General features: G+C 39.6%; 1 protein-coding gene across 3 annotated transcripts in view; it reads right to left on the reverse strand.

The window, feature by feature from the left end:
• Window positions 1-25,825, reverse strand: part of ABCC5 (ATP binding cassette subfamily C member 5) — a 49,822-nt gene that overhangs the window by 17,168 nt on the left and 6,829 nt on the right. The window contains exons 3-16 of one of the 3 annotated variants that reach the window (XM_059822596.1): window positions 15,766-15,923; window positions 15,360-15,515; window positions 14,443-14,590; window positions 9,540-9,773; window positions 9,254-9,427; window positions 7,774-7,921; window positions 7,114-7,262; window positions 6,352-6,459; window positions 4,223-4,573; window positions 2,664-2,735; window positions 2,410-2,534; window positions 1,711-1,783; window positions 946-1,149; window positions 143-286 (exon numbers count right to left, since the gene is read on the reverse strand). In XM_059822596.1, coding sequence (XP_059678579.1) covers window positions 143-286; window positions 946-1,149; window positions 1,711-1,783; window positions 2,410-2,534; window positions 2,664-2,735; window positions 4,223-4,573; window positions 6,352-6,459; window positions 7,114-7,262; window positions 7,774-7,921; window positions 9,254-9,427; window positions 9,540-9,773; window positions 14,443-14,590; window positions 15,360-15,515; window positions 15,766-15,923 — 2,244 coding nt within the window. Of the gene's footprint in view, window positions 1-142; window positions 287-945; window positions 1,150-1,710; window positions 1,784-2,409; window positions 2,535-2,663; window positions 2,736-4,222; window positions 4,574-6,351; window positions 6,460-7,113; window positions 7,263-7,773; window positions 7,922-9,253; window positions 9,428-9,539; window positions 9,774-14,442; window positions 14,591-15,359; window positions 15,516-15,765; window positions 15,927-25,825 lie in introns of those variants that run through there. The other 2 variants (XM_059822597.1, XM_059822598.1) reach the window with 2 other exon arrangements.

Raw genomic sequence — 25,825 nt, forward strand, 5'->3', positions numbered from 1 at the left:
CAAATTATCCTACAGCAAATCTATTGGTCAGATCAACACATGAACATGTGAAGCCATTTTCCAGTCTTCCAACTATGTCATTTGGCTCATCTTCATCAGAAAAGCCATCATTCACAGCACCTTAAAGTAAACAAACAAGTACCTCAATATGTGGTGTTTCTCCCAGCTGTAGGTTATTAAAAATAGTTGCATAGTCCCCATTTAAATTCATCAGTTCCTCATGACTTCCTCGCTCAGTAACACAGCCTTCTTTCATGAAGATCACTTCATCACAGTCAACAAGATACTGGAGAAAGTGGCAGTAAGAACAAGTCTTTATCATTATGTCCGATAATTGGACACATTCCCACACAATCCTTTTCAGTAATTTATAGACATTTGCACACAATACACCTCTTCCAAAGTAACAGACATCTGATTTTTAAAGGTCCTGCATTGACTAGAGCACCATGATTACTCTCACTGTACAGAAATAAAAAGTTTTTACGTTCTATCAAAAACAATCTGTTATGGAAGACATAATTCCGGATACTTCGACACTGCAAATACTAACTATTAATATTTCTATACACAGAAGATAACAAAAAAAAAAAAAAATCTCAGAATACATCCATTCTGATTTACTGACACCAAATCTAAGTTTTTCTGATGTGATAAACTAGCTTTATAGCAAATTAGCAAAAGCGGTTTTGAACAAGGCATTTATTTCTCTGGTAAATTTTCTTTAGCCAAGTGTTACCAGTCCAAAGCAGACACCAAGCAGCACTGGTATCAAATAAAGAATTAGATTGTGCTCAGTGCATATTTGCAATGTAAACCATGCAACCCATAGATGTACAGGGCTGTGCTGTAACAGGTCAGGGCATAGAAATTTCCAGTATTAAGACAACTGACTAAAGAGTATTTCAAGAAAGTCCAAGAAAGAAAGTATGAGAGATGTAGTACCTGAAGCTGATGAGTGATGAAAAGGACAGTCTTTGACTTCAGGTGCTTCCTTATTGCACTGTTAAAAATGTGATTTCCAACATGAGCATCTAAGGCACTAAGGGGATCATCAAGGATGTAAATGCTCCTGTCACTGTACAGGGCTCGAGCCAGACTGATTCTCTGACGCTGTCCTCCACTCAGGTTAGCCCCTCGTTCACCAATCTGTACAGAGACACATACGTTATTTCATTTCTACAGCACCATGCAACACAGATATTCAGAGCTCAAGAGGTGACCAGAATGAAGCAGACCGTTATATATATATATATATATACGCACACCCCATAATATCATATATTGTTTTAATGCATATATATTCTAGTTTAGGTGTCTGCTTCTCTGAAGTGTGTTATATGTTATACTCAAGGTTAATATGCTTGGAATGTGGCAGTACTTTTTTGCTTATTTTACATTTTTTGTATTAACATAGCCATGCTTTTTTCTTAGCTATATTAAATCATGTTCAAATAGGTCCTGTTAAGGCAGCTAAATTTACAACACAATAAAAAACTCCCAAATTGTCACCGTCTTGACTCAAAAACATGGCACAAACTCCCAATGGCCCAGGGCCTGCATTGATAAGCTCAACTCAAGAAGGTGCATTCAACAGCTTAGCTTATATGCATACCAGACTGATGTGCCCCTCACTCCAGTCCAGTCTACCAAACCAAAACTCTGCTTTTCTCCATCTACTAATTAGTTTACTATAAGCAAAATTTATACCTCTGTCAGGTCCCCATTTGGAAGGATGGCTAGGTCAGGCCTTAGACAGCAACCATTCAACACCGTATTGTATCTAAAAAACAATTAGATACGTAGTAAGACCACTGGTTCCCCCTCCCCCAAGTATCTAGCCAGTACAGCATTATCTCACTTTCTTATACTAACAGCAGACATTCCAGCAGCCTAAAACAAATGATCTGCCTTGGATTCCCAGAAGGAAACTGAGGATAATAATTAATCACCTACTTCTGAAGTTCAGTGAAGGTAAGGAGGCAATTTCTTTCCAGGGATAGCTAGCACAGGCCACAGGGAAGGTCCCCTCTGGGGGAGGGCCATGGAAGGTGCCAGTACATTGCAAACAGCAGTTGTTGCATTTAAAGAGGGCAAGGGCAGGACAGCAAGAGCAAATGTCAATTCAGTGCTGCTCCACAGCAGCTGCTAAAAACAGATCAGACAGTACTCCAGCATGAGGTACGGCCCCCACTGCAAACGAGCAGTGACAGATGCACTGACAGCCATCAGCCACAGTGACCATGTGCAAGAGAGGCAGGCTCTTAAATGAGACTTAAATGAGTCTTAAAGACAGACTCTAAAGGGATACATAGGCTTTAAGTGCAGCATACTCTGCATTAAATTTTCCCACACTTGGGCCAAGAACTACTAAGCTTTCATGAAAATCAGCAAACAGTTCTAACAAACCTTTCTTCATCATATTCCTTGCCAAAAAGAATGTTGTCCCGAAGTGTAGCATTGAGAATCCAGGCCTGCTGGGCCACATACGCAAATGTTCCACTTACTGCAATGCTACCTTCTAACAGGGTCATCTGAAATTAAAGACAAACTGAAATTATGCTATTCCATGTTTAGAATAGACTTTCTTCTACAGAGTACAAATAAGTGAAATAGGAGATAGGAAAGAGAAGAGCAGAAGTAGTCAAAATAGAATTTCTCACCTGTCCTAAAATTGCTGAGATAAGTGAAGTTTTTCCGCTCCCCACACTGCCACAAATTCCAACAAGTTTTCCCTAGAAAGAAAAAGAAAATAAAATATGGTAGTCATTTTTTACATTCTCCGTCCCTTTCAGAATTTGGACTACCTTTAGTACCTCCGAGGGTCAGCTGGACATTAACGACAGCTGAAAAAGGACACAAAAGACAAAAAAGACAGTATTTTAACTCTCAAATAATAAAGTGTAAATACTATCCTACAGTGGACTAAAACTGAATCAACTCTACAAGTAAAAATGAATGTATTAAGATCAGCTTCCCTTTGACTACACCTGATACAGGCCCAGAGAATGCTGCACTCAGCCAAACGCACCAAGGTTTGCCTGAACAGAATGCACCAAGATGCTTTTGAGAGTGGTAAGTAAAGGTATAAAGAGGGAAAGACCAAAAGAAATGCAGAATTTAGGATATGGGTCCAGTAAAACTCCCTGCCTATGAGATGCAGGTTGCTAAGGAACACAAAGCAAGAAAAAGCTAGAATCCAGTCATTTTGAAGCATTTCTCTGCAATAAAACAGGTGGGTTGATACCCACATTAAACAATTCATCAAAACTATTTTTGTTCCGTTTGTAAAAAAAGGTAAAGTGGAAAAAACAGGTATTTAACCACTTGTGGAACACATTGCTGGCCTCCTCTTGTTCACAAACTTCTGACAGAAAACTAGCCCTTAGATTTTCAAGTAACTGTGTACTCCTTTTTCAAAACTATTTTTTAAACTATATGCATCCTTCTCAAAAGTTTAAAATACAGGGAGTTTATAGTTTAAAATAGTTTAAACTATCCCTCTAGTCATATGACTACAAGAGACAATTTAACCATAAATATCTTGATAAATGCATGGATCCCATTACTACAACATCCAGCTGCCAGACTGCAAAACTTTTGTATTTGTAGAAGATGCCATGTACTAAGTTCAATGCTTTCTCTTTGACATTTTACATGCTTTTACCCATCTTGGAATGAGGACTCCAACCACTTCTAAACTCTTGAAAATCTCTGCATCCTTCTAGTGTACAAAAATTCTCAAGGAAGAAAATTGAGCATTCTTCAATGAAAAGCACTGTTATGCTCCATTAGAACACCTAATCACCTAAAATGTTCACCCAGAACATAGCTGAAACCCTGCAAAATTATCAAACCGCCGCAGGAATACACCATCCACCAATACCCCACTGATACCCCTGTTGCCCAGTTGATTCTTTAAGCTCAATGACTCATACACTGTACTGAGAGCTACAAACAGCAAAACCATCAGTTAGATGTGAAAGCTATACACCCCGCAGTTGTTTCATGGTTCTTTGCAAAGATCTAGTTTGCTAAAATGGCACAGCTGTTTACATCAAGAGCAGACACTGCATCCTGGATACTGCAGTTGCCATGGATATTACAGGAGTGCACAAAAGCAATATGCTCCATTTCATGCAAAATACACAGCTCTCTATTCCAAGGGACAGCTAAAAATGAGGTCTTTTGAAAGCTCAGATTTCCTCCTTTCTTCTCTTACCTTTTCTATCTCCAAGTCAATGTTGTAGAGAGTCCTCTGAAGCCGAAGGTTAACCAGGTGGATGATTTTGTTCTCCTCTTCGGGGCTTGGATGGTCATCATTGTCCACTAGAAGATGGCCCTTCTGTTCTGCCAGCACAGCTTGCTGTCCCTCATTCTGCAGCTTCATTTTCTCTTTCTTGCCCTTGGTGACTTTCTTGTCTTTTTTCACTTTGGGGGTCAACTTTGGTGAGCTCTGGACGCTGGCGTGGGAGAAGTCCCAAGCCAAGGTAGCATTTTTCACCTCTATCGCGGTGTGAGGATTGGCTGGTTTTTTCTTTATCATATGAACCTCTTCCATTAGAAATAAACTCTGATAGGAGTTGTGAGAGAGGTGTAAAGATGAGACACCTGATCAAGACTGGGAGACAAGCCTATGGCACACTCACGCAGCAAAACACATCAGGCTATATAGTAGAAGGAAGCTGAAGAGCAAAAGGTAGCTCATTAGTGTAAACTAACTCCAGCCCTGCTAAGTGGCCAGGGCATTCCTGGATGTGGTGGAAGCACTTAGGTACACTAAGACTTTTGGAGAACTGCAATACTCTGGATGCAATACAAGAGGGGCTTGTTCTTTTAACACTGTTTGCAGCTGCAGCTCTGTAATTTCCGTATTAAAGACACATGAGTAGAATACATGGGTTGGAAAGCAGAGGTCACTTCGAGGGAAAGTGACTGACTTATCCTGCGCACCAACTCATTATGGAAAGAGATGGAATGACTTTTAACTTCAGCCTTTACCCTTCAACTTTTCTGCTGGGAAAAAGTAATCTCACACAAGTTTAGCTAACCTATCTTGGGCTGCTTGACAATAAGTAAGACATTAAGTCCATTGTATCATGTTTTCCACCACATCCATCAGTATTTACAATCAAGACAAATTAGGAAGAGATTTTTCACACAGTTCAATTACAAGATAAAATGTTTTCTACTTACATAATTTATGTTTTGAACTAAGAAGCCTTTTGTGATTAAAGACTTCTCAATTCTCAGTCTTATTTACTCTTGCAATTGCTATGCCCAAATCATACATTCATAAGAAAGATCATACTCATTTACACAGCCAAAAAGTAGTTACATTTTTACTGTGATGTTAGAGTATCCCCACCTTGTGTTACACTCCCTACACAGATTACATTGTTTACAGTCAAACTGGGAGATATTACAATTTCCCCCCTCCTTCCCTTCCCCCCAAAACTCCCTTCAGTGCATTTGGATTTAAGAAAGCCTGATTTAGGGTGACTCAGAAGATGAAGCAAAAATGCTCAAAAGCAGTGGGATCTCACAACCATTCTGCAGATCCCACTCTTCTCACACACAAATTTGTTTCATGAATGCATTACACAGAATCCATGTATCTGACAATATTTGTAGAATCTTATTTGGAAATTTCTGCACTGTGCAATGCACTACTGTCTTCAAGAGAGAAGACAAAATAAAGGCCTGTCCTCCAAGTTCATACTAAAGTACACACAGTGTATTCACTTCACAGCGATTAAAGGATGAGATAGGATTGCTTGTTTTAAGGGTTATAATTTTCTGCCATAGATTCTGTTTCATCAGATCACAACTACATTTTATTCATATAGTGGAGTATCGCTGAGTCTGCTCTGGAAGTATAAAACTGCAATTTTTCATCACTACAAACAAAACTCTACTAGTTTGTGCAAAGCTGCCTACATAATACATGACACTTGCAAAAAGTTTCACTAGCAAAACATGACATTTCATTGCAGACATCTTGCACTGCCTTTTCATGCAGATGGTCTTAAAAGAAAGTTTAAGAATTTTTATACTGTGAGCCATCTAGTCCTGTATTCTATCTCTTAGAGCAGCCAACATAAAAATCCTAAAATCATTAAATAAGAATATTTTGCTTCCTACACTGGTTTTATCTTAAACTTCTAGTAATCCTTGACTAGATTTATAGCACTCCAGATTATTGGATTCTGCAAAAGGGGTAAGTGTAAAGAAAAAGAACTCCTCAGACATTAAAACAACATTACCTTCCAAGTATTCCCTTAGCATCTATTACACACATAAAACACTCCACACCTACAGTTAAAACAGCAAAGCCTTGTAACTGCTTACCTTAAATCTGTCAACAGAAACAGATGCCTCAGATAGAGACTTCACTGAGAAAGGTGTTACTTTTAGAGCAAAAGTCATTGAATTAAAGACAGTGACCACTGTGAATGCCTAAAAATGAGACAAGAGAATCACGTTTGAATGCAATATACGCCCTAATAATTCCAACCTTCTAAAGGCTGAATTGTCATAGCAGCCATTCAAAGCACAGAAAAGGCCCCCAGTCCAAGAATAGCTATTTAAATACTCAACATATTTTCGAACAGCAGAAAACAGCAGGTCTACCCAACTCCTTCCCCAGTGCTTTGTAACAGACCAAGACAGACATCTTCAGTATTTGTAGGTCTATTTAAAGCAGCAGACAGCAAATTCTGCATTGGCCTATTACTTGTGAAGACCCATGTTCAAATTCTGTTTTAAGACTGATTTCTGCTGTTTGCATCCAAGCGCACTGTAAAACAAAAACATCCAGTAATCCCAATGTCCTATCTGAATAGCAAACAGGAGTGCTTGTTTACATTCAGCTCAAAGACTGTTCTGGGGAAGGTCAGGACTGAAACAGCATTGAGAGATTTTGGTGCAAAATGTAAGACTACATCTGCTGTGTCACACCCATCAGATGTTCACTTCTGTGACCAAGGCTACAGCCTGGCCACACAGGCACAGTCACAAAGCAAAGAATATGATGAAGAGAAATAAATGGCTGAGCAGAAAAGCTACTGTAGCAATATTGTAAAGAGTATTTTCAACATTGCAATAAGTTACCTGAGCTGCTGTGAGATCGTAGCCAAGGATCATATGGACAGAAAAAGTCACCACACTGGCAATGACTACAACTATGGGAGCCACACCCACAGTGATGCTCTGGAAGTAGCCCGCACGCTCTAAGATTTTACGTTCTTCCTCACGAATTTCTAGAAATATAAATAAGGGCACCATATTTGAAGTATGATTCAGGGGGTACATACACAACAGACACCACCATAGCGCTATAAACACTGAGTAAGAGAGGCCTAACTCTACGCTTTAGCACTTATCACATTATATACCTTCTTATAAAGATCGCAGTTATAGAGGAGAAAACTATGATGGTCTGTAAATATCCATAAGAACAGAGGTCTTTTTACTTTATTAAAAACAGAGCAGCCAGCACATTTTTATTAAATGATAAAAAAATGGAAAATAATTTTAAAAATTAACATTAGTGCCAAGCCACAAACATCATTATGCTAGAAGGTGAAACTTTAGAAGCTAGTCTGTTTGTCCAACCCATCATGCATAACAAATAGGAAGCCTGAAGGACAAAAGTGTTACTACACTGCATGTACATCAACGTCTATGGTACCAAGCTAGGAGGATGCACCAGGATACTAAGCAATGGGGCATCTGCACAAAAGGAAACATTTACATATTGTGTGAACTCACTTTGAACATTCTGAGAAAATGGTTTGACCCAGGCATACATTTTAATGAACTTAATGTAATTAAGAACTTCATTCATCTTCTGCACACGCTCATCTGTTGTTGATACACATTTTCTTCTGAAATAAGCTGTGAGCCGTGATACAAACATCTGAAAAAGGCAACACCGTGCAACATTAATAGCAACTCAGAAAGAGCAAGTACATTCAACTTCTTCTCGTTACCAGAGAAAGCCAATTTTGAATCTGAAAAAGGGATTCAGGGATGGGGCAAGGCAACTGTTGTTCTAACATAAAAGGCAGGTTGGAAACACTATTCACATCCTCCCACCCCATGTGTACTGAGCACTAGACTCACAATAGCAACTTTCAATAAAAATAAAATTTGTGAAAATAAAAGTGCGGGCTTTTACCAACATTGAATAGTACCAGGTTTGTTAAAGTTTCTGAAGCATAAAGACTACAAGCACATAACCTAAAGACACACCCAAATTGGCCTTCATGGCAAATGAACCCATTTTAGCCAACCTTTTAACCTGGTCCCATAAGACAAAAGAACAAGCTGGACTTTGCACAGCCAGATCAATTTCTACCATATACCAGTGCTATGAAGGTGGTAAAACAGTTTTAACATTTTTACTAAATCAATCTAAAAATAAATAGTTGTTCATGTGTTTCTAAGTATCTGCTACTCTTACATTCATCCCATTCCTGGTCTGAAATTCAAAACCAGCACACTACATTAGGAAGTTTTCAGCTCTTTGCCCTTCATACTCCTGGCAATCTCTTTTGGAGTCCCCATCAATAGAAGAGGACTGCTGAAAAGAACTGGAAAAGATGATCAAACTCCACTCCTTATCCCCCTCTTTAAAATATAATTCCCATTATTTTAATCCTTAGTGTTGGCCAGACAAATTGGACTGAAGCAGACCTCACAGTACTCAGCCTCCATGCTTTTAAAATGTGTATTATGAATACAGCGACAAATTTTCAGCAGCCTTACAGGGCATTTTAAAGGCAAGAAGGTTTTGGCTTGAACTAGCCTATTTCACAGCTCAGTAGAACCAGAGGCAGGAGTAACTAATCAAGAATACCATTTCCCAGATGCGGTGCTTTTCACCATCTTTTGTTGAAATCAAGAGTGGTATGCTCATACAACACCAAGTCCCTGTACACAAACTGGAGACCTTGTGTCTCTCCAACCTCAACCACAAGCACCTGAGCATGCTGCAGTTTAATTTAGCTACACGTATCTATCTTAGTGAAACCTATCAGCTTTCCTATTTCCATTTTCTAATTTTCTTTATAATTTTGAGTTTACTGTTTCCAAATTTCTGCTTCATACACCATCTTTAGAAATACCTTCAATAACACGCAGCGCCATAAACGGGCTGAACCTAACACATTTCAACACCTTCTATTCAGAACTATACATACATCTGGCCAAATAAAAATGAAGAAAGTCTTAACTCTTTCCTACTCACCATTGCTGGGTAAAAAAGGATGAAGACAGCAGAGCCCAAGAAGCCTGTTGGACCCAGAATAATCACATTATAAACCATTCCTAAGATGGCCACAATAGGGCCCCCAGCCAACAAACTACCAACTGCTGCAGCTTCAAACATCCTTTGACCATCATTGGAACATACATTTATGAGCTGAAAAATACACATAACAGATTATTTAGATTTAAGGCACAGCTCATTCTCAAAGGAATATATTGCATATCCCTTTTCACACTGCGGTTTCCAAAATGATGCTGCAGCTTACCTCTCCAAGAGACTTCTCCTTGATATTCTTCAGCTTAAGAATTTTCTTAAACGCCATTGTCAAGATAGCTCCACGCAGTCTAACCCCCGTGCGGTAATTCAAAGCCCAGGTTAGTGCAAGGGACCAAGATCGCACTATTTCCGTCATAAAGATGCCAAAAACTAAAAACAAGCTGTACTGCAGGTTGGACTCACTCTGTTGGGTATACTCCAAAAGATGTTTCACAACGAACGCCTACAGGAAGAAATGCAAGCTTGCATGAACACCCCATCATCCCAGAAGACCATGTAACAACTTTATGTTAAGTTAGAAATAAGTAGGCTACTTTGCTTTTAAAAGAGCCGTTTGAAATAGAAAGCATCTTCTTTCTAGAAGTAAAAGGTGTCAATACAAGAAGTACTGTAACACAAAGCCCTGCTGAGAGCCAAGCACTGAGTCAAATTTAGTAAGTAAAGAGAGTTTAATTTGGAACCATATTCCTCGCAGCACGCTTCTAATCCTCCGTGTCTTCTAACTTAACATAAATCAGTCAGTTAGCTGAAAGCAATGCATTATCATATAGAAGTTTTAAAATATAGTCACTACTTATACATCTGCGCACATTAAGAAACATTCGTTTACGTGACATTAAGACCTTTTTTATTTTATCTTTGGTTTGCTTCAAACGTGCTTATTTGATAAAAAGGAACAATGTACCTACAGTTGTAGAGGGGAAGAGTGAGAAGGACATTTGCAAAACATTCCTGGAAATAAACATCAGCAGTTTAATAGTAAAGAAAAAAACAAGCAGAAAGCACAAGGTACGCAATACCACAAATCATCAGGGACAGGGGAAAAAAAAAAAAAAAAGAGACAAAAAATTAACCATTCAATCCCTCCCCATACCCTCTCCCCCCAAAAACATAAACACTTTACCTCAGGAATCACATTTCAAACATCACCTGCAGAAAGAGGACAGCCCCCAGAACCACCGATTCCCACCTCCAGCTTTTTGTGGTCCAACGGCACAATATAACATCATACAACTCACAATCACCAGCAATATTAAATACTATTGACTGCGAAACAATAGGCTTTTATTTGAAATAAAGTGCCATCTTGAATGGTAACATCTCAAAAACACTGTACAACAAGTAGAGCATTGTATAAACATACAATCTGCACATACAGGATAATTATGAAGGGCTAGTATCTAACAAGTCAGTCTTAGCCGCTAACAAACTAGATTTGAAACTACACACAAAATTGTAAAGATACAAAAACAGAACAGTATGTGTTCATGAAGTCCAAAAGAAGTCAAACTTGCAGGTGCCAACAGAGGAGGCTTCTGAGGCTGCACAAATTCTGAAATCTGGTTTAAAAAGTATCCTACAGCAAGGCTTCACAGACAGCAAAAGACTTCCTAGAGAGCTTTTCAACAAATGATGCTTTAAGATACTGGTGCTTTTGATATGCTAGTACAGAGCAGAGAATTACCTTTGCCCACAATAAAAAGCAACAAAAAAAATCTGAAACCAAAGAAAATATTTGAGAAACCCTTCACATCATAGTCCGTTGAAGTCCTCTTGGCTAAACCAGGTTTTGCAAATAAGAGTTCTGTATAGTTTGAAGAGAGAGGAAAAAAACAAAACCCCACTACTTCAGCAAAGGTATTGATAGCTATAGCCCAGCACCAAATAACAGAAAAAAATGGAGATCAAATTCATCTGTTCTGAGGAAAATAGTTCTGCACATCAGAACCAAGGAAACATGCTGTAAATAATTTTGCTCTTTCTTTTTCACAGGTGTGAATTAAAGCCAGATGTCCACCAGGTTCTAGAATGGCCACTGAGAAAATTTACATACCAATCCCTGAACAAATGTGAGGAGCTCACATTCACAGATCTATTGCATTCCAACTTCCTCCTTACTTGGATTTAGTTTTACATCCACTGTTTGGACCACAACTGCATACAGTGGTTTGCAGTTACTAAGAAGATTACTGACTTCTTTTTCCAGTATTCAATCCAACATATGCAACCGAGTCACTGAGCAATTGGGGTGAAAATCCCCCTTTTTCCTCACGAGCTGTAACTCAGCATGGTCGCAGACTGCAAGCATTTTCTCGCACACCACAGCATTGCTGAAAGTCTCCAAGAGAGGATGTATAAAGATAGCAGATGTTTCCTGGGGTCTCATTCCTCCCAAAACTTTTTAGTGCAATTTTTCAGCACTATTTTATAGATTCAGCATCTCCCGTGATGAAACAGAGACCAGCTTACATTATACCCCCATTTTTTTTTCCGGAAGAAAGAGAAGAGGAAAAAGTAGATTAAAGAATTTTGAAAAGGGAGGGGAGAAAAGTCACACAGAATTAACATTTACATCTGAACACATACTATTTGAATTCAAACTAGTTTAATGACAAGAATCCAGCATAAAGTTATTTACAAAACAAGAAAGTTACAGTACAAACACTAAAACTCAAGCTAATGGGGAAAAAGGAACTCCTGTGACTATTACCGTAGTAGTTGGTATTAGCTGCTCGGCTGTCTTAAGCATTCCCATTGAATAAACATTACCTTACCTTTGCTCTTGGCGTTGGCTCTGCCCAGCAGGACTGTCTCATTCTGACGCAGAAAACAGCCATCCTGAAAATTCTAAAGAACAGCTTCTGTCACTGGTCCCACTGCAGTGCCGGCATCCCTGCTGCAGCCAGCGTGCGACAGCACGGGGCAGGCTGCAACTGGAGCCAACTGGGAAATCGGGAAACTTACCTCCAACAGCTTACCACTCCCCCCTCCAATAACTGACCAAACTGTCAAGCTGTACTCCACTAAGATAGCAAGTTTCCCCATCTCCCAAACAGGAAGAATAGCTCTGAACAGTTGCAAACAGGTACATTGTTCAGACCTGGAGTTAAACTGATTATGTTTAGTAATCAAAAAACTTCTTTGCTCCTCAACCTGAACATGAAAGTTTCGATAGCTGATCAAATGGCAGCAATATTCGCTGGAGATAAATAGTATCTCACCTATACTAGTACATTCTGATGGTTACTACAAGGCAGTCTGACACGTGCGGCTGTCTCACCAGGTTATGGATTTGGATATTGTGCCAGATGCAGAATTTATCAAAATAAAAAAAGGTAGACCCTTGAAGGATCTATCTGATATAAAAAGAACCCAAAACACCCCATACAGAAAGTCAGCAACAACTCCTTTCCAGTTATAACCATCACAATGCTCATTAGCAGAGCCAGAGCTGTTGGCTGGCATTTCAAGGTCACAGACATTCAATTAAAATTTTTGAAGTTTAATATAGCGTTTAACTCCATTTTGATAATTTTTACCAATACATGAGGTCAAGTCAAGTGCTTTTCCTGATCTCCCTTTCCACCTTCACATGACTGAAAGGGTGTAACAATACAAGAAAGCACTGATACTTCTGAGGAGACAGCATAGGCATATCTATGAGGCATGCCATTTTTTAAAAACAGGGAGGAGGGATGGTAAAGACTTATTTTTCATGCCAAATGATGGTACCAAAAGGGAATTGTTCCTTATTCAGAGAAATGAATAAGGTTGCCTGTAAATGGGCAAATGTCTATAGATAATTTTAAATTACCCAAATTGAGCATCAATTGCAGAGGTAGCCCCTAGCCTAATCAAGTTGGTTTGTTTTTCTCCTTCCCCTCTCGCCCTCTCTCTCATTCAGCAGTTCGGCTGAGACAAATTGAGGAATTTACACTACAGAAATTAGGGGCAACCCTGCTGCAAGTTCTTTGCTAAAGGTAAAAGTAGCTACTAAGCCCTGTAGTGAAACAATGACAGAAGCTCTTCTTGGGGAAAGCTAGTGCTGTTAAAACCTTAATCATGATTTATGGTTATTTACCAAAGTATGTTCATATGTCTTATAATACAAGCTACTACAAATTATTACCAAGAAAACAATACCACAGAAGCATTTATTGTTATTCGTATTACATGAAACAAGGCAAACTTTAAAAAGGTTTAAAAAGTAGAACATCATTTTGATAAGACATTTAAAAGCAGGAAAACATTTTAAAAAGATATTTCACCTAACAGTGGACCCAAGTGTACTTACCCAAGAAATGAACCTTCAGCTTACCAGCACACTGAAACGTGTACTACTAGCAGTAATACTGCTCCTACTCCTCAAGGGAAATGTGTAGAGAATAAATTTAGTCAAAATTTCAACTGTAAATCTGCACAGCACGTGCAACAAACAGGTGACAAAAAATGGTGTGAATGTCAAGTCCCATATGTTGTTATCTTCATTACGACCCATAGCAACAAACAGCAGCAGTTCCTAGAGGCAATAACGTACTCTAACACTTCTACATGAAACCTGTCTGACCATTCTCTGTCACATCAGTAAAGACTATACCCACAGACTTCTTGAGACCTGCTCACATTAGTTTAAGTAGTGCTCTAATAATATTGTTTCATTCCAATTCTTGAAGACTGTGCTATTAATGCCAATAATCTAAGATTAGTTTTATCAAACTGGATTTTATTCCAAGATAAATTTACAGAATTGCAAAAAGAAAAGAGAACAATTAAAAGACCTGCACATAAAAGTTTTATGCAAAAAGACCACATACCACTTAAGGAAGAACTTTAAACTATACTCAAAACCAAAGAGAAAAATCAAGTGTGCATTTCCTCCAAGACACCTAAACTCCCCTTCCCTTCTCCAAGAACTTGCCTCGGCATTCAGCAACTGGTCCACCAGCTGTAGGAAACCTATCTTGGAATATCGAATCACTCTGAAATTTTGCCCCAAAATTTCTAGCTAGTCAAAACATTTAAGTGATTCTGCAATGAAACCTTAAGATTTTACAGTTGGCCATGAGATGGAGCTCTCTGGGGTTGTTAAAAAAAGGATGGATATTACTTACTGGTCCACTAAAACCCGCGAGCTGCGTGATCATCAGACACACTATGGAAATGATGAGCCTGGTGCGGCAGAAAATCCACACAACCCTCTGGAGAGAAGCATCATCAGGCCCACTTTCTTTAAGTTCTTCCTGCCACAATCTCTCCAGCCTAATAATAACAGAAGCCTTGTGTTATAAATTTTTCACCATGAAAGAAGGTACAATCTCCTAAGTACTTTTTTGTGAAAATTCCAAGCAATTCCTAGCTCAGAGCAACAAAAATTACTAGATATCAAGAGAAATAAATACATGGTACACTCTGTGAGGTAAAGAGAAATATCTGCATCTTGAAATATGTCTGCATCTTGAAATAACTATGTTGTGTTACTTCTATAGAAGAGAGGGATGAAAAACACAATTCCTTTTGCTTTGCCTGGAGTATCTTTGGCAATCTTAATATACTGACTTGTCATACTCTTTACTTGCTGATCTGACAGAAGCGTTGTGGAGTCAAAACGTGAGAAAAATTCTCATTAGCCATGAAAGACTAGCCTGATCACAAGATCTGACCCATATTCAAATCACCTTGCTACTGTCAGTATTACTTATCATTATTTTAGCACAATATCTTTTTCAGTGTAGCCTTGAGAAAGAACTTTGTTTTAATAAAAAATAATTTAAAGACATGCAAAATCAGAAAAACAATTGTAAAACACTCCCAGAGACAGAATGCTCTAAGTTCACTGAAATCAGCAAGAATACAGAAATGGTGCAGCAGGAAGAAGTGGTCTATGAAGGATAAAACTAAATTCCACTAGTCTGAGAAAGGCAGAACAAAATATAAGTGCTGCTTTTCTAGGGCAATACTACATCATTGTCTGTGAACTAATGTACAAAAAAAGGAAACAAGAAAATAATAAGGAACAAGATGTCTCTACCTTCTACAATTGACATCCGAAGACTCATGCCTTGATAAAGACCATATATCATCCATAAACAATTCCCCTTTCTTGTACGCTCTGTGGGCCAAAGGAGTGAGCCAGGAGAAGGTCATGCAGGAGAAAAGCCCAGCATTATCAACAGGGTGCTGGTGTCTAAAACAAAAAAAAAAAAACACAACAAAAAAAATCACAACAAATGAAAAAGGAAACAAAATTGTAAATCTGTGAGAAAAACAAAGCCTCCTCTCATTGAAAGTACTCAGAGTACCAAATGGCCCATGCCAGTCATACTTGCTAAACAAACCCAATGTTTTCAGTCAGCAGACCTACAGCTGCTATCCTACTTTGTGACTGGTTTGAAAAGCAAATGCTGTATCAGTTCTTTTGTAGCCTAAAACCTTACTTGGAAGTAGTCCTTATGGGCTTCAGCACATTCAGGCCATGGCGGTATTTGCCCTTGTGATGCTCTTCGTCCAGCATTCTCAGCTGGGAATGCACAGAGGTGTCCAGTGGCAGGCCCTCTGCCCGAGCAGCTGCTTCCAAGGCATCCTGGCATTCAATCTGCTTTTACAAGGAAGACGGCAGAGTCAGACTTCAAAACTATGTTTAAACTCCACAACTCCTGACTCCACCAACTTTGCACCTCTTTCTTCTGTAAATTATTGTGCAACAGCAATCACTATCATTTAAATGTCTTAGAGGACAGGCTTCAGCCTCACAGCAAAGACATGAAAGGCACACATCCTAGATCTGCATTAGATCACTGCATTTGTAAAACATAAATTAAAACCAGTATTATGCCTTGTGCATTCAAAGGATAAATGGATAGACCAGACTAATCTTGCATCCTGCCACAGGAAATGCAATGAGGAAAATTACAAAATCAAGTACCTATGACATCAGTTCAGGAAATCAATGACTGGCTTATGCAGTGAAATTAAGACATACATTCTTGATGAATGTACACCCTCTTACTGTAATTTACATATTCTTATCCACAGAAAATTCAAATTATTTTCAGAATACTACTAAACTCCCTTCTTCAAGAATACCTTGGATTAGATAAAAAAACAAATATGCACTAAGCAGAATTGTGCCTTCCTTTATCATGTTTCCTGCTTTTTCTCTTCTTCCCTAAACTAAAGGGAACAAAGATGACATTTTCTCTGCTCCCAGCCACACTTCTCAATTGCTCAGCAACTTTATTAACAACCATTTAGAAGGCCAGCCTTATCTCAGAGGAGTTTTTCCACAGCCCCAGTGAAAGGCAGACCTAAATGCTCATCTAAGAGGAGAAAGGAAACAGCAATGATACAGACTAGTCAAAATGCTGCAGAGTTCAAACAAACCTTTTGATCAGAAGCTAGATGTGGCAAAACTATCCCAGGAGATTAGCTTGCTATCTATACTCCCAAAGGGCTCACTACCGGTTCTGCTAACTTAATACACCATTTATTGCAGTGCCATGTTACCTGTTGGCATCCTAATTTTTTGAAATGGAGCTACTTTCTGGAAAAAACTCAGCTCTGAGGTAAAAATCTTCCTGGCATTCTCACAAACAGAGATACCATGTTTATCCTTATTAGTTGCCTTACCAGAGCAAAGTTATTTTATGTCTTTGAAAACAGCAACTGTAAGTGCCTTGTAGCCTCCTAAAAACACAGTATCTGCAAAGCACTAAATGCATATCAATAGCAAGCACTTTGTTCCTACCTTCACATCATGTAATTTTTGTCAGAAATGCCACCATTTATTGGAGACTTAGTCTGTACTACATTAACATGTAAGCATATAGCACATTAAGACACGTAGCTTCCACTCATGTAAAGGACAAGAACAGGAAATTGATAATAGCATAAATCTGTCCTTTATTTAACCAAAGTACTTAAACAGTGCTTAAGCATGTTGTCAACAATCCATGGTCCTGATCTCAAAAAACTTATTCACTAAACCTAAAGCTATGATTACAAAAGGAGATAGCAAAGTAATAAGAAAACAAAAGACTATTACAACGTTATGACACATGGAGTGACTCAAAAATATGCAACACTTGAAATCTGAATTAAAAGACTTCTCACTCAATTTATATTAAATCACGGACTCACTAAGGTCAATACCTCCTTACTCAATCTACCCAAATCAGCATTAATACAGGACCTGCCAAAGATACCTCAAAGGACTCAGTAGTGGGGAAAAGTTCTGCACCACTGATTTTCTGGTTACAGCAGAGGAATTCATAGCTAGTTTGGTATGTTACCCTTTGCAAGAGCCCCAGGCAGATCTGCCCAAACGCCCTATTGCTGATAACATGCTTGTTTGTAAGTGATGCCACAGGCTATTTGCAGAATCATTGTTTTTCAGACCACACAAAAAGTGTCTATAAGTTTAAAAAAAAGTCTTCCAAAACCGCTGTGTTTGTCAGCATAAACGAAGTTTTTCACCACTTACTTACAAACAAGAATAGTTTTTTAATAAGAAAGCACAATTACAAGACACTATTTTTAGGCAGTCCAAAGATAACGTTCTTAAACACTCACTGTGAAAAACAATTAAACTTCACAGAGCTGCTCAAGAGAATTCTCTCAGCAAAGGTGGAAAAGATGCATTGATAAGAGACTAGGGCACTGCCTTTGAAAGTCCTTTATAATAAGGCAAGTGTAAGCACAAACCCCTAGTCGAGAACATTCCTCATCTCCATCTTGGCAAGACTGTCAAAATCCCACACGTATGACTATCAAGAAAGAAACGGATCACACTACTGCACAATTAAGTTTCTAAGAAAGACCATACAGTTCTGTATCATGTTAGAAAACCTTGGAAGCATACAGTTCAGCAGGAAGAAATTAGACTCCTAAGCAGTTCTACCATGCATTTCTAGAGCAAAAGAATGAAGTACAAAAATTAGCAACAACCCCAACACTGTATATTTAGGTTTCTGAACCCCTAATATTTTTTCAGGTGTTCATCATTGCTGATATCCTGATTGCCTGCATGCATATACAGTTTTCTTGGAAACTAAAACCTTGAAGAATTCATTAGCAATGGGATATAACAGGCTCCAGCACTGCTCTTGAAGCAAATATCTAATAAATCATGGCTGCACTACCAAACAGAGATCAGACAGCACTTTTTCTAATTCAGCAACTTATCAATATACCAATACAAGCAATGAAACAGGTGATACAACCCAGTATTAACTAAATAAATGCTCACAGAAACAAAACAACCCTAAATCAGATCTCACTGGGGGGGTGGGACAAGACACAGAATCATTCAGACATTTCTTGAAAAACAGCAGCTCACTACTCAGGAACATCAAAAATGCCAAAAGACAAGGAAGAATTGTTACAAAAGACACAAAGAATAAAGCAGGAAATATTACCATACCATATAAAAAAACCTAGGGTTTGCCTCCTTTTTGAACATTACAGTCAGTCCCCTATCACTTCAGTTCAAAAAAGGGTATTCTACTTCAAATTACTTTCTGCAAAGAGCAATGAGAACAGTTGGGATTGGAACAGCTTCCATGCAAGCATAAATTTACAATTTTTCAGCTGTATAGAAGAGACGAATAAAGATAAGATACAGGTATTTGAGAAGTCCATAACGTCATGAATGGCATGGAGAACTAAGGAATGATCACCAACTGTTCTTACAATAAAAGAACTAGGGGCACTCAGTGAAATTATGTTTTTCACACAAGGCATACTTAAATTTAGAATTCTGTCATAGGATGCTGTAAAGGTCACATGCATAAATGGACTAAAATTGGGAGAATTAAACTCACATAGGATAAGTATATCATGGCTTATTAAATGCATGACAGAGGGGAACAGCAATTATTTATGCAGCATAATAGCCACTGGATTCCAAAAAAGTTTCTGAAGCCATGGGCTGCTCCTAACAGAGGGTAATGGTTCTGCACTCCACATTTGGTGAAGCTGTGGCACACCTGGGTGCAGGCTGATAGATTCAACAGATGACTGAGAAAATTAACACATGAAGAACACAGTTAAGCTTTTAATCCTGAGGGCAATCTCTGGAAGTATTGAGGGTACTGAGGAAGTATCACTACACACATGATCTTGTTTTGTTCTTTTACCTTCACAGCCAGCTCACAGACAAGCAGAGAAAGAAGCATGGCCAGTGCTGCTACCACAGAGCACACCTGCTCCCTCTGACTTTCTGCAAACGCTACCAGCAGCTGTTATCATGATTTCTTTGTCCAACAAATTGGTCATAGCAGTGGTAAGCACATAAGGTAATGTGAGAGCCAGAAAGATAACATGGTTGGCTCAAGACATGTCATGACAGGAAGTCTGGGTGAGGTGAGGAAAGTAAGTTGTTTAAGAGCAAGGAAAAATATTTGCTCATTAAATGAGACAGCAGTAGCAAATTCACAATCCACATACCAAGGTCATGTGAGGCAGCCATGAAAATACAGAAAATTTAGGAACCAAGCTACAAAGCTGTCAAATATACAGAATGTCAGAGGTAAGCAAGACAGAAGTTCTGTAGGAAGCAAGAGGGGCATCAAGAACATTATGCAGAAAGGCAAGCAAACTCAAATATGTGAAACAGAAGGAAACTTCCAAAAATCTGCTAAGCAGCCAACATGGGCATTTATTTGAGGATGTGGAGCAGGCAAAGAGAAAGGAGGCAGCTGTGTTCTATATGGGGAAAAAACCAACCAGTGAGATCGTAGCCTTCCACACAGGCAACCTCATATTTAACACAGAAGGTATCAATTTATTGGTTTGACAACTGTAACATCAGATGATAATAGCAAAACCAGACAAGCCTGGAGGCCAAGCAAAACAGATTTTCCATCCCTTACTCATCTTGCAGAGAAAGAATTTGATGTGTATGTAGTCAACATACGAACAAAACCCCACCCACCAAACAACTATTGCATCCTCTTCCATAAGGCAGAACATTTTCCAGGGCTCAAATCACTTCAGGGAAGAAGCTGCATCTCTTCTGGTCCAACTGCTACCTGACAGGAAACTACAGCAGGCATGAAGGCTTCTTTTATTAATTAGAGAATACAAAAGCTACTGTGGTTGATTGACTATTACACAAAGTTAAAATTGTTTTATTTAAGTAGTGAAGAACTTTGAGTTGGCAATGCTGCAGAACCACCTCTTGCATTTAGAAGGCAGAGCTCGGCAGGCCTCCTCACTCCTTCATTCAAGTTCCCAGTGAGGAGAGGCAAATGGGAAACTAACAGACCAGCACAACAGAGCTCAGGACTAGGCAGGCATATGGTGAGAAGTAGAATTCTATGATCACCAGTCCTGCTCAGTGTTTAAAGCATTTGCCATATTAGAATTCCAGGCTGAACAGCAGTTTTAAAATATTTAAGAGACTTCATTAAAGGACTGGTGTTTCAAAATGAGACTTCATTAAAGGACTGGTGTTTCAAAATGACATTAGTTATTAGTTTGTGTAGGCTGGGGAAGACAGGATAACTGTCCCAGTTAGCTTAAGGATAGCTACACCAAAACAAAACAAGAGTCTAGGAAAAGATACTCTGAAGTTTTAATTATATCCTTCTTTCCAAAAACTACTGAGTCTCTCCAAGCATAACCCCACTTTAAAGTAATTAGGGTTTTATACACTGCTTTTGCAGGTAGCACAAGCAATCCCTAAAGCACTGTTGTCCAGACTTCTGCAAGTCACCAAACCCAGGAGCATCTGAAAAATGATGTATTAGGTTTGCAGGTCCAAACACTGTCACATCCGCCATCACTTGGTGAAGCAGCAAGCACTCTATGAACTTTATATTCCACTAAGGAAATCTTCCTCTTCTCCTTTCACTGGATTTGATGCAGTATACAATCTACAAAAGTATTAATAAGGGGATTTGCAGTATTAAGACTCCCAGCCTACTCCATAGCTAGACCACTTTATAATACCCTGCCCAATTAGAACATAAGCCTCTTTAAGACTAGTTTGGCATATCATCCATCCATACCAGCTGTCTCCCTGAAGTAGGGGCAGCAAGGAGCAGGCACTGGTCTAGATCACAATGGGTGTGAGGAAGGAGGCATTGATCTTTTAGACACCTGCATGCATCGATTGCAAATTACAGACAGCAGAGTGAATTCACACAGCACCAAGAGGAGACCACCAGTCAGCTTTAAATACCTAGAAATTATGGTTTCAGCTTCCAGGATTGCTGCAATGAACTAAAGTCATGAGGTTAGGGCCTCCATTTTCTTCCACCTCCTGACAAGTGGAACATAAATGAAAGCTCATATCTCTGCTGCCTTCCCAGCTTCTGCTACAGAGAAGAACAGCTCTTTACAGCACCAACCATATATCCAAATGCAGGAATAAGTGCAGCTGTGCCATATTTCTCTTAAGTTAAAGAGAATTAGCTGTTCAGAGGTGTGCTCTGATTTGACACAAGAATTCAGAGATTCAACAATTTAAAAGTCCAGTCACTTACTCTAACACACTCCTATATGTGACTTCATTACACAAGACCTCTGCAGTTGCTCTTCTGGGCTAGGATTAGCAGAAGTAGAATTAGCATTCAAGTCACAGTTTCAAAGCTAGCCTGAGTTTATGTATCCTCAGATTAGAGCAGAAGTCTCCCAGTAGTGTTTGGCACTGATATCAGGGCTCTGTACCTGAACAAGATCAGGGTATGTATGTTTGTGATGAGCCTGAGTATTTTACAGTTTACTCAAGTGGCAAATGAACTAGTAAACTGAAAGTAAACACCACAGGGCTCCAAACATGTTGACTCTGAAATACTGTAACCTTAGTCCTCAAAAAGACTGAAATACAGATTTGGGTTGTGGAACAGCCTGTTCACAGTACACAGTTCAGACTGCAACTGACTACTCCTTAGCACTAGGATATGAATGTTCAAAAACGAATAACTACCTCAGTGTCTCAGGGTATCAGAACTGCCTGCCTATCAGTGAGTTTTGACTCATTTCAAGTTAAGCTCTCCAGTAGTTTGGATAGATCCATTAAATCCTTCTGGCAACTCTTATAACTGTACACTGAGTTTGAGACAGCCACAGGGCAGAATGTCTCCAGCCCTAATATGGAATACTACAATGCAAAAGATACTGCAAGCTTTCCTTCACTGACAGTTAATCTGCTCCTTACACACTTTTGGTCATGAGCAGGCTGATTTACAAATCTGCTTTGGACAAAGGAAGAGCAACCAACAGTAGTCAAAGACAATACTGGCAAGTGGCCAGATTGGAGGTTTTATCATGTGGCTAAGACTTAGACAAAAGATGGTTAGTGCACTAAAGAGGACAGCTGACTTTAAATGGAAGCCATGAATTAGCCAGAACACCATGTTCCTCTAGAGAATGTCTCTGCCCAGTGAAGGGTTTTGCCTTTTTGTTCCTCCTATTACTGAATGTAAGTCTTCTCAGATACAGTTAACCACCCTCCAAGTTTCAGGTAAACTTTTGATACATGACTGGCTGATGGATATGCTCCTTTCTCAGCTGGTAATATGTACATATATGAAAGGTAGAGATATCACTTCTTCAGAGTGATTAGAGAACCCCCATAAAACATTCACCAACCACCAAGTCAAGGATCTTGGATCAATTAGGGAGTACTTTAGTAGCAGAAGTTCAATAGTAGAATTTGACAGAACATGATTCTAATCAAGATAATACATTCAGTTGTTTGGGCATATCATGGAATTAATGCATCTTTAGAAAGCAACATGAGTCTTTGCTTCTGCATAGTCTAATTGTGTTCAAAGTTTTCAAAGATACAGAAATACTGACAAGACAGATTTAAGTTCTGCTTTCATTTGACTTTAAAAAGTAAAAATAGTTAACATTTAGAGAAAAACATGCCTTCAGTACATAGGCACTTGTCTAGATTTGCCTTCTTGAGCTCATTACATGAACTTATCCCTGAGCTCTGCTGATCACACTGAGAATCTTCAGAGAAGTTTCTGAAAGAATCACCAGAACAATAGCTCAAGATTGAACTTGAGAGCGTTTTACAAGCTCCTGTTACAGCTGCACTGTCTACTCATCCCTTAACCACTTGTAGACAGCATAACAGTAAGCCAAATTAGAAATGCTAAGGAAGACAAAAGTTTCCATCTTCCTCTCCTTCCTGTGCACTGCTTAGAAAGGTTGAGTATCATCAATTTTATAACAGGAAAATTCTCTACAGCTTTTAACAAGGATACACTCACAGATATTCTAGGCACTGTCAGGGCAGTTAAGTCACTGAAACTGGGTTTGATGAATGCTATCCTTCAGTTTCATGCACTGTTCACCTTAGTCTCCTTCAGCATGGAGGCTTATGTGTTCCTAATTTTAACTTTCCTTTATATCTAAGAACCTCTCCTTCCTGCCACCTCCCTCCTCTCAGCATGACACATTATGGTGGCTGCTTTTTCCCCAGAAGACTCCTGCAGTGGCCTGTACCAGCAGTGGCTTCTCTTTGTCTAAGAGTCCCAGCCTACAGGCACTTGTTCTAGAATAATGAATTGCAGAGGAAAACGATTGCTCTGAAACAGAAATTCCCCACCTCCACAATTTTAGAGATTTATTAGCACAACATGATTCTACCCACCATACTGCATGTGTTCAGACACCACACAAGTTGCATCAGAGTTGCAGACTCTGCATCATGCTTTGTTCTTATGACAGTATATACACCATATAGTGTTCAGCTAAAACTGTACCAACAAGGAGATTAAAGTTATGCAGCACCTTACAGGCACTGTCTGCAGAACTTGTCTAGTCATCAACTCACCTAAATTCCCTGCTACTTCAGCTGCTCAACTACAGCATTAGACTTTTAGCCCTTGGAGTTGATTTTACAGACACTGTAACAGATCTGATCCACTGTCTGTTAGTCAGTAGGAATTGGTTCATTTTAGAACGTATCACACCTACTCCCTGCATAAGCAGCCTTACACTGCAGCAGTTTGTTCACAGAAGGGAAAAAACACACCACAGAATCACTAAGGTTGGAAAAGACCTGTAAGATCATTAAGTCCAACCATCAACACAACACCACCATGCCCACTAAACCTTGTCCTGCACTCCTACATCTACAGGTTTTTTGAACACTTCCAGTGATGGTGACTCAACCACTTCCCTGGGCAGCCTGTTCCAATGCTTCACCACTGTCTCAGTAAAGAATTTTTTCCTAATATCCAGTGTAAACCTCCCCTGACGCAACTTGAGGCCATTTCCTCCTGTCCTGTCGCTTGTCACTTGGGAGCAGATACCAAATCCCACCTCACCACAACCCCCTTTCAGATAATTGTAGAGAGCAACAAGGTCTCCCCTCAGCCTCCCCTTCTCCAGATTGAACAACCCCAGTTCCCTCAGCCGCTCCTCATCACACTTGTGCTCCAGACCCCTCACCAGCTTCGTCGCCCTTCTCCAGACACGCTCCAGCACCTCAATGTCCTTCTTGTAGGGAGGGGACCAAAACTGAACACAGGATTCGAGGTGCGGCCTCACCAAGTGCCAAGTACAGGGGCACGATCACCTCCCTGCTCCTGCTGCCCACACTATTTCTGATACAGGCCAGGATGCCGTTGGCCTTCTTGGCCACCTGGGCACACTGCTGGCTCATATTCAGCCAGCTGTCAATCAACACCCCCAGGTCCTTTTCTGCGGGGCAGCTTTCCAGCCACTCTTCCCCAGCCTGTAGCATTGCATGGGGTTGTTGTGACCCAAGTGCAGGACCCAGCACTTGGCCTTGTTGAACCTCATACAATTGGCCTCGGCCCATCGATCCAGCCTGTCCAGATCCCTCTGCAGAGCCTTCCTACCCTCAAGCTGATCAACACTCCTGCCCAACTTGGTGTCATCTGCAAACTTATGAGGGAGCACTTGATCCCCTCATCCAGATCATCGATAAGATATTAAACAAAACCAGCCCAAAAAACTGAGCCCTGGGGAACACCACTTGTGACTGACCACCAACTGGATTTCACTCCATTCACCACAGCTCTCTGGGCTCAGCTGTCCAGCCAGTTTTTTTACCCAGCTAAGAGTACACCTGTCTAAAACCAAACACCAAAGCAGGATCCACAGAGGAGCATGCCTCACCTAGCACAGAGACTTTTATATAAAGCTTCCATCGATCACTGGACAAACACTGTTTTCTTTCCTACTTCATAGAAGAGTCAAGTGAAAATACAATAATGTTTAATAGCATTAGTTTCCAATTTTGTCATAACAGTCCCAGGAAATAAGTATTTCCTTGCAGTCAGACTGTAGCAGAGTACACAAATGCACTACATTGCAAAACCTGAAATTTAAGTCTAGGTTTAAATTGGAAGAATTCAGATTTATTGTTATATACCTGCACTTGTGTCAATTTTACATGTTTTATGGCAACATGAGCTAAACTTAGTCCTTCCTCACCTTCTATGCAGCTATAATCTGAGAAAATAAGATATCTAAGACTGCACTTGTGTGTAGTCTGTTAATAACAGA

This window comes from Gavia stellata, chromosome 11, assembly GCF_030936135.1.
Source record: "Gavia stellata isolate bGavSte3 chromosome 11, bGavSte3.hap2, whole genome shotgun sequence".
Classification (NCBI taxonomy): domain Eukaryota; kingdom Metazoa; phylum Chordata; class Aves; order Gaviiformes; family Gaviidae; genus Gavia; species Gavia stellata.